A 12,838-nucleotide genomic window follows, 5' to 3' on the forward strand; every position below is an offset into this window, starting at 1 on the left:
CTATTAGTATCTCAACTTTTAATATATTAAAACAAAGCAAACACAATATTACCAAATAAAAAAGGTATATATATTTCCCTCCTGTGATGTGAGAGTTGCTTGTCATGTTTTTCCTCCTCCCTCCGTTAGGGTCACTCTAAGGGGCCCTTCCTGGTGAGTGCACCCCTCTCCACCATCATCAACTGGGAGAGGGAGTTTGAGATGTGGGCTCCGGATTTCTACGTGTTGACTTACACCGGAGACAAAGACAGCCGGGCGGTCATCAGGGAGAACGAGTTCACCTTCGAAGACAGCGCGGTGAAGTCCGGACGCAAGGTGTTCCGCATGAAGGTGAATCATGCGGCTATTTCCTACTCGAGAAAATGCGAGAACACTTTTCTCTCCAAAAATATGAAAACACCTGTAAATGACTTCCTATGATTTTCACGACCTAAGATGGAGCCTGGGGGGTGTTTGTTTGTACGTGTGAGTGGGGATGCAAATATTAAATGTGAAGACTGCTTTTTGTTTAGATCTTATTCTTTGTTCTTTATTACATTTTTTACCCATTTCTGGAAGAAATAAAAAGTTAAAAAAAGTTAACATAGGTAATTCAAAATCTCTCTCATTAAAAATACAATAATTAATTTAAAGAAAAAACACACACAATTAATTTTCGTCCAAATTTGATCTAAATATACAAATGAATCAAAATTAAAAATTGTGACAGGTAGCACAATATCAGTTAAAGGCTATAAATACAACTTTTAAAATACTATTCTGAATCAAATATTGAAGAGCTGCAGAGGTATCATTGCCTACATATTGTATTTTACTGTATTCAAACAAAACATATTTGTTTTGGTACAGCTCTTCTAAAAAACAAACCAAGAATATTAAACTGTATTTAAAGATAATGAGAAACATGAATTGGTTATTCTTTCCAGCCGTAATTTACTACCAAACATAAATTGGTTAAACCTACATTTTGTTGTCACTCTTCTTGCATCCCCTTGCAGAAAGACACTCCTATTAAGTTCCACGTGCTGCTGACCTCCTACGAGCTCATCACTATCGATCAGGCCATCCTGGGCTCCATCACATGGGCCTGCCTGGTGGTGGACGAGGCCCACAGACTGAAGAACAACCAATCAAAGGTAAGACAGCATGTATGGCACCGTTTCGGAAACAGCATGAATATTATTAGCAACAGGAGCACAGACAGATATGAAGAGGAAATGTTTGTGCATACACTTACCCATGACATAAAAACACTGATAGATTTAGAATAGATTTTGGAGGTAAGCTTGAGTTTTACTAGCAGGATGTTTGACAAGCGTCATTGCATTCTTATTTGAGACTTGTGTGTCATGTCTCGTGTCCGTTTCAGTTTTTCAGAATCCTCAACGGGTATAAGATCTACTACAAGCTGCTGCTCACTGGGACTCCTCTTCAGAACAACCTGGAGGAGCTGTTCCACCTGCTTAACTTCCTCACCCCTGAGCGCTTCAAGTTAGTCCTCCCTATCTTCTTTATCATCTTTCAAATTCATCAGTCATTCTCCATTTCCAACTCTATTATCCCAGAATAAGGAAAAAAATGCCCCCCAAAAAAGCACTTTAAGGTTCAAGGTTTGGAGTCTGTAAAGCTAATGCCCCAGAACTTTATATGGTTTGGCTTATGTGAAACTTATGCACTGACAGTTTTCTTGCTATTCTCAGTTTTTATTCTTGGTTAATTGCACTTATTGTTGTTAGCTTTGGATAAAGGCGTCAGCTAAATGAAGTGAAATCACATGTAATCCTTCAACCTGGCGCTTCTATTAGATCCCCCTTTAGATGTATAGAGAGACAGACCTTGTGTTGCTTGATTGTATGGTTTGATTTAATTATTAATTAAAATCTAGACCTTAGATTGCAAGATTTTGTTTTGGTATTTAAATTCCTCTTGGTTTGATCTGTGTAGTAACCTGGAAGGCTTCCTGGAGGAATTTGCTGATATCTCTAAGGAGGACCAGATCAAGAAGCTCCACGACCTGCTGGGCCCTCACATGCTCAGGCGGCTGAAAGCTGACGTCTTCAAGAACATGCCTTCAAAGACAGAGCTGATCGTCCGAGTGGAGCTCAGCCCCATGCAGAAGTAAAACCGGGAGACAAAGAAGAAGCAGTTCATACTGTGTTTTGCTGCTGTCTTGCAAATCTATTTTGTTAAAATGTCCATTTACTGTTTCCTTCGTTATACACCTTAGATAAAATATTCTCAACAGAAAGGTGAATATTTTCAGTAGGAAAATGTAAGGAATGGAATGCTATTAAAAAGCTCTTACGTTGCAGCTTGGTCACCTGCTGGAAGTTACATATTACCCATACTATAGCTTAAGTACTGTACTCTATTCCTCAGTATATATCACAGTATATGCCATTTTTAAAACAAATATCATTTCACTTTGCATATCGTGAAGTCTTAAATGCTAGATGATACTAGATACAGTGTTCACCTCACAGTTAGAATATTTCAGGGGCTAACAGACCTTTAATAACAACATTGCATCCTAGAGTTTTTGCTAAAAGTGCTGTGGTTTCTTAAATCTTATCCTGATTCAGTCTGACCCAAAGGATATCATAACTTCCTAACATTTTGACATAACAGACAAATTTACTTTGACTGTTTTTATTTGACCTGTAAACAGTTACATATTCCCCATACTAAGTACTGTGTGACACTGTAGGCATGATTAGGAGTTAATATCAATAGATGTAACAGTAGATGCTGATGGCATTTTTAGAATGAATACAATTTTACTTTGCAAAGTCTTAATTGCACTGCTATTTCAGATGAAACTAGGTATCTCCATAATAATCTTCTTTTGTTTCTTCTATAATTCTTGTCCTGATTCATTCTGATTTCTATCCTCTGACCCGCAGGAAATACTACAAGTTCATTTTGACGCGAAATTTCGAGGCTCTGAACTCGAAAGGTGGAGGGAACCAAGTGTCGCTGCTTAACATTATGATGGACCTGAAGAAGTGCTGCAACCATCCCTACCTGTTTCCAGTAGCTGCTGTGGTACGGCTGCCCTTTCAGACACAGTTAATATTTGATCTCAATGCTGAGTGCAACATTTTTGAGTGATGAAATTGGATATTGATGCCTTGAAAAGAGAGCCTGAAGCTGAGATTTAACACAAGATAACAACCTGTTCACAGTAATTTTAGCTTTTTCCCCCCCATGGTTGGAAAATCTTTGGCTTAAACTAAATATATGTAACAGGTATGCATTTATTTCTCCAGTTGATGACTGGATTTGTGTTTGCAGGAAGCTCCTGTTTTACCAAACGGCTCGTATGATGGAAACCAACTGGTGAAGTCCTCAGGAAAACTGACGCTGCTTCAGAAAATGCTGAAGAAACTCAAAGATGAAGGACACAGAGTTCTCATTTTCTCTCAGGTAAAGGTCAAATACATATGATGTCTGAGCTGGAAGCCACAGCCTTATACTGGGGCCATGAAACTATTACAATCCAGCCGCCCATATTCTAGCGAATCCAGTGCCAATGCCAGCTCATAGTAATACATCTAATCAGACAGGACTTTGAGTTAAAGTGCAGATTAGTTCATTTGTTTCATCCAAAGGTACATCAACCTATATTATATATTTTTACCCAGATGACAAAGATGTTGGATCTGCTCGAGGACTTCCTGGAGTTCGAGGGTTATAAATATGAACGTATAGATGGAGGAATTACAGGTGGCCTGAGGCAGGAGGCTATTGACCGCTTCAATGGTGAGTTTTTAAATCCAAAATCTATCTATCTGTGGGTGCTTTTACTCTTTGTCACCCACAAACTATCCCTCTGCTTTTGTTGTCACAGCACCCGGCGCGCAGCAGTTCTGCTTCCTGCTTTCAACGCGGGCTGGAGGCCTTGGCATCAACCTTGCGAGTGCAGACACAGTCATCATCTACGACTCGGACTGGAACCCTCACAATGACATCCAAGTACTCATTTTTCAGATACTTTCAAATAAAGACACGCATGCTTGTGTTGTAGCCTTTAACCAGCAGATAATAGTTGTAATATTATCCGCTGTTCACCACTATGTCATCTCTTGTAAGTCCCGTTCCACTCTCCCAGGCTTTCAGCAGGGCCCATCGTATAGGCCAAAACAGGAAGGTGATGATCTATCGCTTTGTGACGCGCGGCTCAGTGGAGGAGCGGATCACTCAGGTCGCGAAGAGGAAGATGATGCTGACCCACCTGGTGGTACGGCCTGGACTTGGCTCTAAAACTGGATCCATGTCCAAACAAGAACTGGACGATATCCTCAAGTTTGGCACAGAGGAACTTTTCAAAGATGAAATGGAAGCTGCACGAGCCATGGGTACGCCTTGGTCTTTATTACCTTAATTACTTAATGCAGAGAAATGTTTATCGCCCTTCCATTTGAGCTTTGTGTACTTCAGTGAAACATCATTAAATATCATTGTAATGTCAGTCAAATGAGACTTCTGTTGAGCATTTGAAGTTAAGTATTATAGTTAATATGTATATAGCCCTAGTCTTTTCTGAAAAAGCATTCTTAATTTTTGCCAACAATGGCTTTTGCAGATCCACATTTCTTGGAAATGAGAAAGTAAAATTGGAAATGTACATGGGCTGCTTACCTCAGTAAAGGCACTAAATCACTTGAAAATAATGTAACAAATAACAAATTACCAGGGAGTCCATATCACTTTTGGTTGTCTAATCACTGTTTATTGACTTATTAACTTTTAAGGTTCTTTATATATTTAAATATACATTTGTTGTAAATACTTGTCCTCAGCATTTTCTTTTTTAATGCTAAATAGTTTCTTAAAAATACTTGATTTTATTATCTTTATATTTTTGACCTTTTACATCTTATTTTCTTAGATTGTTTATGTTCGCACCACCAGGCATCAAATCAAATTCCTTGTATGTGTAATTGTACCTGGCAATAAACTTAATTCCGATTGTGATTCTTATTTAAGGTCATATCATTGTTTTAATAGTTGGAGGCTTTAGACATGGACAAAACTACATTTGTCTGCTCCTTTTTGCCTTTAACTAAGAGCGTCTGATCCATAGGTGACAACAAAGAGGGTGAGGAGGGAAATGTGATTCACTATGATGATGACGCCATCTCCAATCTGTTGGACCGCAGTCAGGACGCCACCGAAGACACAGAGATTCAGAACATGAATGAGTACCTGAGCTCCTTCAAGGTGGCTCAGTATGTGGTGAAAGAAGAGGAGGGAGAGGTGAGAATACATCAATGTCCTTCTGCCTGATGAAGGGGGTCAAATAAAGGTGTAGGTTATACAATACGAAAGTTAGGAAAATTCCCCAACACCAAGAGCTTTTACGTTTAAGATTATTGGAATTTGGTTTAAAACAGGTTACAGCACACTTTGTGAATAGTTTACTTTGCAACAAACAGTGATTTATTCAGTATAAAACATTAGAGTACATATCACCTAATCAGTTGTCTTTGTGCCAACGTGCAGGAGGAGGTGGAGCGGGAGATCATCAAGCAGGAGGAGAACGTTGATCCGGACTACTGGGAGAAACTCCTCCGTCACCACTACGAGCAGCAGCAGGAGGATCTGGCCCGCAACCTGGGGAAAGGCAAACGCATCCGGAAGCAGGTCAACTACAACGATACGACCCAGGAGGACCAAGGTAGACTGTCACCAGACACACAGAGCTTCTCTGTCAGCACTGCATGCCTGGCTTTCATAGTGTGTCTTTACCACGAGTAATTCTTCTTTAATATTGGCACATATAATTATTTCCTGACTGTGTTTTGGTAACAACAACCGTGTTCTATTATTGCCACTTTTTTGTTTTACACGTTGGTGCCAGAATTTGGCATTCTTAACCATATTGAAAAATAATTAGTAGACACAAGAGCACATGGGATTCAGATTGCAGAAGAAACCAGAACATTGTTAGCCAATTAGCCCTGGAGCTGGCTCATGGACAGGTGGCAAGCCAAAAATAACATTACTAAGAATGAAGAGACTTTATGTTCTAATTCTCATCTAACAATAAAATAAACCCTTCAATTCAGTCCAGATTTGGGTTTATTTTACGGATCAGTTTCTTGTATTCCCCGAATGATTTCCCTGCAGTTTAAGCAGCTGCGAGGATTATAACTGCCATGAGTCAAAAGTAAATGTTTTGAATGGTATTCTGGGACCAGTCACCACTAATCAGATCGTCTTAAAGATGAACACTTTAGCTGTTCTGTGCAGGAGATTTCTCAAAGCTGAGCGTGCAACTTCCACAGCCAGATTCTGAGTAGTTTCTCCAATAGAGAAGTTTATTTCTACAGATTTCTATTGCAGCTTTGAAGAAATAATTGAACATGTGCTTGGTACAAATAACACTGTAGCTAAATATAGATATGGTTTGATAATCTTGGTCAGATAATAAGAAAACTGATGGTATAGGGCTGCACAATTTAGAAAAGAATAACTAATTGCAATTACGTTGACTGATATTGCAATATGTAATATGATTGTCTAAATTAAAGGGAATGATCACTTTTAAACCTTATAATTGAAAACTATATTTTAATGTTAATAGTGTGATTTTTTTTTGTTGAGGATTTCTACCAATTAAGGATTCTTATTAAGCTTGTAGGCAGGATTTCTCTGCAGCACCACAATACTTAAAGAAGCCCTATTATGCTTTTGGGGGTTTCCCCTTTCCTGTAGTGTGTTATACAGGATTTTTTTGTTTTCTTGTAAATGGTCTGCAAAGACTGAAATCCCATTTTAGTAGGCCCTAAGGGGAGGGACATCTATAAGCGGTTGACCTATGATAAGAACAATATACCGTTAATGGTCACACAGAGGGGAAATTACATTCTGCATTTGGCCCATCCTAGTGATGGGAGCGGTTGGCTGCCATATGTACGGTGCCCGGGGAGCAGTCTAGGGAAAGGTGCCTTGCTCAGGGAAACCTCTGTAGCACTTGAGCTGGTGACCTTCCGGTTTCAAAGAGACCCTATGGACTTTGCCACCACGCCCTCAGAGCATGTCACAGTATAGGCAATTAATACAAATATTAACCTGAAAATTAGCATAAAAGGGCCCCTTTAATTCAGGTATTTTCACATACTTGCCTTTAATAAATATTGGACCAGTCTACAATGTGATTCTGATAACATTTCATTAATTGTGCGGCCCTATGCTAGTATAGTAGTTATGTTTCTGTATGATAATAATGTACAGAGCAGTGTAACAACCTCTGTGCGGACGTCAGTGCAGGTCAACAGCTCTTGTTGTAACATGTGATCAACTTCAATACTTAGCTTTCATCCCAATCAGTTAATCCAATAACAGGGCAGCACTACTCACATGCTCTGCCATGATTAGCTTCATTAGTGGGCTAACAAGCTGACATTATCTTGACACAGAGTAATTTGGGTGTATCAGTTCAGGCAAGAACAGCAAATTAATCTCAGTGTTTGTTTAATCCTCTTAAGTCTCAACAAGGGCTGTTGACCTGCATTAATTCTGCCAGAAAGTGTGTTATACGGGGCCTAAAGTCTTCGCAAAGGGGTTTTCAAGCGCTTCTCTTTCATAGTTAAACAGTTTCTAGTCCATTGCATTGGCATACATCCTGTAGTCGTACTTTTAGGAGTAGATTCCAGGCCCTGATCGCCACAGTTCAACAACTCTATGAGAGAGAAGATTTCAAAGCCCATCACGGCTTAGAGTACCCTCTGAGTTTAAAGTGATTGCCTGGCAGAGTAGTGACCCCTCACCTCACTTCAGAACGCGGGACAACAGGCGCATGCCGAGCTGTAGTGGTCTGTAGTAATCTGCAGTGCCATGGCGCCATCAGGTGGCCACCAACAGAAGCGAATGCCATGTACTGTTTCTCTTTGATGTGTGGCTCAGAGTGGCAGGATGATCTTTCAGACAATCAGTCGGAGTACTCTGTGGGGTCCGAGGACGAGGACGAAGATTTCGAGGAGAGGCCTGAAGGTAAGCAGCATGAAAAAACCCATCTTCATTATCTACAGACAGTATGATCTTAGGAGTGACACCCCACTAGAACATTTCTTCACACAAGGTATTCTTGAACTAGTAAGACTCTGGATGTCTTTTCTAACAATGGATTTGGTTTTTTTTTATCTGTAGGAGGACGCAGACACTCTCGTCGGCAGTTGAAGAATGAGAAAGACAAACCTCTGCCTCCCTTACTGGCACGGGTTGGGGGCAGTATTGAGGTATGAACTACAGGCTGTAGGTCCTTAACAGGATATCCTCTACAGTGGTGGGGGGAGTAAACAGAAATTGTTCTTAAGTAAAATGCACTATACTAATTTGACACAGGTAGATTTAAAAGCTGACTCCTTGCCTAAGATTTAAAAAAAACTTCTCAAGTTGTGATAAATATTTTTTTGTGACAGTTCTAGATGCCCTCACAGAGGTACATACACAGATACAAATTGTGTAATAACTTTCATAAATCAAGCCCCTTTTTCCAAGATTTAAATAAATTCTTGATGGTGATGATCTCAGCTGAGTTTAATTATATTTTAGGCTAACTATATCAGTAAGAGTAAGCTGCATGTAACACTTAGAAGTACAATATATGGAAAAAACACTTAATGTAATGTAGTAAATATAACAGATTACTACTGACCACTGATCCTTCGATCTTAAAGAGGAGTATAAACCCTGTTTGCAGTAGCTTTACTGGCATCATGAAATATCAGGCAAAAGCGCATCTCTATATTCTGGAAAGTGTGCCAAATAATGGGAAATTAAGGGATGAGGGGATATCTATTGGGCTTCATAGCAAGGTCACAAAGTGCATCACTGCCCTGCAGCTCATCCTGTGCCCAGCACTGTGTTAAAAAGGGCACGCAAGGAGAAGAATTAGGATCAATACAATATCATTCTTGCATTAGAAAACCAACACAAACTGAACATTTTACTCTGCTATAATGTGTTTTAATATAGCATTTTTTAATGTACCTTTTGTTTTGCTTTCACCACTCTGCCTAAAACTGTTTCTTCTCATCACAAGGTGCTGGGGTTCAACGCCCGGCAGAGGAAAGCCTTCCTTAACGCCATCATGCGTTGGGGCATGCCCCCTCAGGACGCCTTCAACTCCCATTGGCTGGTCCGAGACCTGAGAGGGAAGAGCGAGCGTGAGTTCAGGTAAGGCCTTCACCTCAACTGTGATCCACAAAGCAGTGGGTGCACTAAAAGCCTCTTTTCACACAGTGCAACTTTTGTAAGTCAAGGACAACCTGACATCGAGTAGAGATGTAGCTCTGGGCTATTTCACTCACTCCCCATATTTAATTGGTTAGCCCAGGGCAAAGTACAAAACTCTCATTTGAAGTTTGTAAAGGTCGGTCTCTCCAATTTCAGGGTTACTCACTTAAGAAAGCACTAGAGCCAAAAATTACATAAATACATATTGAGACAGCAAGTAGCCCTGAGTTGTGTTTGTTATTGCTTAAATAAATCTATCACTTCTATTGCTCCTATAATTACTAAATAAAAAATATGAGTAGCGGTGCTGCCATGACCGCTAAAGCTGTATTTATACCGTACTACTATAAGGGGGTGCCAGTACCACACAGGCTTGGGGAGTAACTGATAACATGTAGCAGGAGTATGTTACCAGGGTACAAACAATATGTAACTGTAGTCCCTTGCACTTTTCACTAAACCATTATGAACTCACTTTAAATTCTAATAATAAACCAACAATGAAATACTGTTTTATATGAAATGTCATGTATTTTCTTTGACTTACTACAGTATACAGATTAAGAGCACACACAGTATTTTAAACAAATCAGGTGTCCTTATACTGAACTGTCAAATGTATGCGCATGTGCATTGTCATATATCACTTTTATTTTAAAATGTACATAACGTTTCATTTGGCTGATGCTTTTATCAAAAGCGACTTACAATAAGTGCCAAAAACAGAGAATCAAACTCCAGAGAACAACAAGGAAAGTGCAGCTATTATCACTTTAAGCAAGTCATACCATTGTAAGTGCTGGTGAATTTGTTACAAGGCCTAAGCTTAGTCATTAAAGTATTTGTTTTTTGCAAAAATTGAATTGCCAAGATGCAATCGAAACAGATACCTTTTTCAGTTTATGACGGAAGATATGCAGAGTATCTGCTGTCCGGGTGTCAATGCGGAGCTCATTCCACCATTTAGGAGACAGGATAGCAAAATCAGGGTTCGAAATAACGACACGCCCGCAAGCCCGGGTCTAGTAACTTTCTTACCGGGCTAGTAACTCTATGCACTTGCCTGCCCGTGTGTCTGGCAATTTTACAGCCCCTTTGCACGGAGCGTCTATTACAAGCATTACGGCCATCATCGCGAACCTATTTTTGCTATTGTAAACCTCTCTTGCACAACATAAGATTGGTCTTATTTCGCACACGCTGCATTCGTGTCTTAATAATTTGTTTATTCAAATGTTTTTGTCCCTTCTGATAACCCGTAGGGTTCATGCTGTGTGTTGCCCACGATAACATGTAATAAAGTTAGCGTTCAATCTTATAGGTAAGCCACGTCATTTTACGGTGAACATAATCTTGGTTTTAGAAGTTAAGGTCACACAGGAGTATATTTGTAATGAGTTTGCCTGAATGCTAATCGTGTACACTGTTAAATGTTGGGTGATTTGTATAACTAGCACTTTTAAATCATTTGTAAAACATAAAAAATGGATGGAGATGTCAATGAGGAGATGTTAGATCTAGCAGTGACATACGGTGAGGTTCGTGGCTGGCGAGGCAGACACTTCCACTTTCAGTCAGATTTACGAGTAGGCCTATCTTAATCACTATAAAATCTGCCATTTTGACGAACAAGGTCATAAACGTCAAAGACATAACGTAGCCTCATAACGTAGCTCAGATCAACGGCAGAACAAGCATAACCCCGACTGGTGCGCTCTCGCACGTCCCCCTCATTGAGGCAGAGCTAGCTACTGTGTTTGCCTCCCTTCTGCGTTTTCACTGCAGTTGATCTAGTAATGGCCCTATTCACTTTGGATTTTATTTAAGGTTTGTCTTAGGGATTTCGCAGATTATTATACAAAAAAACTCCAAACTCCATACACCCACCATAATAATAATAATAGGCCTATAGAAAAAAAAATGACTATAACAAGTCAACAAGTTTAGTAGTCCAAGGGCTTGGCCCTATACCACATTTAGCTCTGCCTCCTCTGCCTCCCCTGACTGCAAGTCTGTGAGTAATAGTAGTAATATAATCAGAACTAGCATTAAATGTACTGTATAAAGAATGAATAAATACATGTTCACAATCAATCTTATAGATGCTGTGCAAGAGAGGTTGACAATAACAAAGCAAAATCATGCTCCGTCAGTGGTGTGGTCTCACGCCTAACCAACCACCTGAAAAGAAAAAGAAAATGGATTTAAAGGAAGTGAATAAGGCATACGATGCCTCTAAAAGGAAACAAAGTGTAGTGCCTGCATGGAAAGCAGAATTTCCTTGGTTGATTGTGGACGAAAGTTAAACTTTATTCTGCCTGCCATGTCAAACTGTATACGGCCCCCATGCTGAAACCCGACAACAGAGGGATATCTTCAGAAAGCGAAGTCAAGGTTCCTTTGTCAAAGGGTGTCAAAACCTGAAGCATGACACTTTAGTCTGTCACCAACGATCTGACGGCCACAAGGAAGCCCAGGAGAAGTATGAGGCCAGGAATAAGAAGAAAGGTGAGAGCATAGCCGAGAAGACCATTGAGACTTTGAATACTAAAGTATTTCAGAAGCTCAAGATACTCTTCATAAATGCCCACGCCCTTGCCATGCACTGCAGACCAGTTTCTGATTTCAAATGGATGTGTGAGATGGATGAGAAGAAGGGCCTGGATCTCGGTAGCACCTACAGAAATGAAAAGAGCTGTAAGGAGTTTTTGGTTGCTATAGAGCTCCTGCAGATGATGTCATATATGCTGGTCACGTGACGAGATACGACAGGGGCAGCCATTTTGGCAGTCATCGCGGCAGTAAATTGACAGGCACTGGCAGACTGTCAAGGGTGGTGGATAACTGCTGTGCACCAGGTTGCACAAATAGGCGTGGGAAAAAGAAAGGTGTATCGTATTATCGCATTCCTAAAGACGCGGAGAGGAGGGAGAAGTGGATTGGAGCGATTAAAAGAGCCAGGAGCCTTCAGAAAAAGACTGAAAGATGGGACACCCCGGCCGTTGGCTTTCGCTTATGCAGTGATCACTTCATATCAGGTGGGTGAAGGAATACAGTACAATGCTACAAAAAGTTTCTGGTCAGTTTAATTAAATTTAATTAGTTTAATTTAAGAAGTAGCACCCAGTTATTATAGCTAACGGACACTGTGATGTCCCTTTTTAACTCAACAAGTGTGGCTCTGGCGCAGCCTAGCCAGTTAGCAAGTTAGCTTGTAGCAAGCTAGTGGTAAACAGATGCACTGCAGTAGCTATCCAAGCTAAAAAACATGCTAACGTGACACTTCCGTAGCTAGCCAAGCTAATAAACAAACAATGCTAACGTGACACTGCCTATCAAACTGGAATAATTTAATACTTACCCTTGCAGTGATGATGCCGAAGTTTTTGGATGTAAGACTCCACAGTTGAATGTTGTTTACGAAGCCGGACTGACACCATTTGTAAGCCTCCAAGCTTTTGTACGCTCTGAGGGAGTCTCCTGAGTACACTGATGGAAAGCTTACAAGATAGCTGTGGATGTCTGCGTAGCGCAAGTCGGGTACATCGTCTTCAGAGCAGGAGGTTATGCTCTTGAAAAGCACACCGGGTGAATT

General features: G+C 40.3%; 1 protein-coding gene across 3 annotated transcripts in view; it reads left to right on the forward strand.

Annotated features, from left to right (window-relative positions):
* Positions 1-12,838, forward strand: part of chd5 (chromodomain helicase DNA binding protein 5) — a 55,005-nt gene that overhangs the window by 25,799 nt on the left and 16,368 nt on the right. For 2 of the 3 annotated variants that reach the window (XM_063911963.1, XM_063911965.1), the window contains exons 15-28: positions 130-330; positions 999-1,136; positions 1,370-1,491; positions 1,945-2,118; positions 2,904-3,045; positions 3,295-3,426; positions 3,645-3,762; positions 3,851-3,975; positions 4,112-4,358; positions 5,087-5,259; positions 5,506-5,680; positions 7,912-7,998; positions 8,155-8,243; positions 9,050-9,183. In XM_063911963.1, coding sequence (XP_063768033.1) covers positions 130-330; positions 999-1,136; positions 1,370-1,491; positions 1,945-2,118; positions 2,904-3,045; positions 3,295-3,426; positions 3,645-3,762; positions 3,851-3,975; positions 4,112-4,358; positions 5,087-5,259; positions 5,506-5,680; positions 7,912-7,998; positions 8,155-8,243; positions 9,050-9,183 — 2,057 coding nt within the window. The remainder of the gene's footprint in view (positions 1-129; positions 331-998; positions 1,137-1,369; positions 1,492-1,944; positions 2,119-2,903; positions 3,046-3,294; positions 3,427-3,644; positions 3,763-3,850; positions 3,976-4,111; positions 4,359-5,086; positions 5,260-5,505; positions 5,681-7,911; positions 7,999-8,154; positions 8,244-9,049; positions 9,184-12,838) is intronic. The other variant, XM_063911964.1, reaches the window with a different exon arrangement.

The sequence above is a fragment of the Eleginops maclovinus genome, chromosome 20 (assembly GCF_036324505.1).
Source record: "Eleginops maclovinus isolate JMC-PN-2008 ecotype Puerto Natales chromosome 20, JC_Emac_rtc_rv5, whole genome shotgun sequence".
Lineage (NCBI taxonomy): Eukaryota > Metazoa > Chordata > Actinopteri > Perciformes > Eleginopidae > Eleginops > Eleginops maclovinus.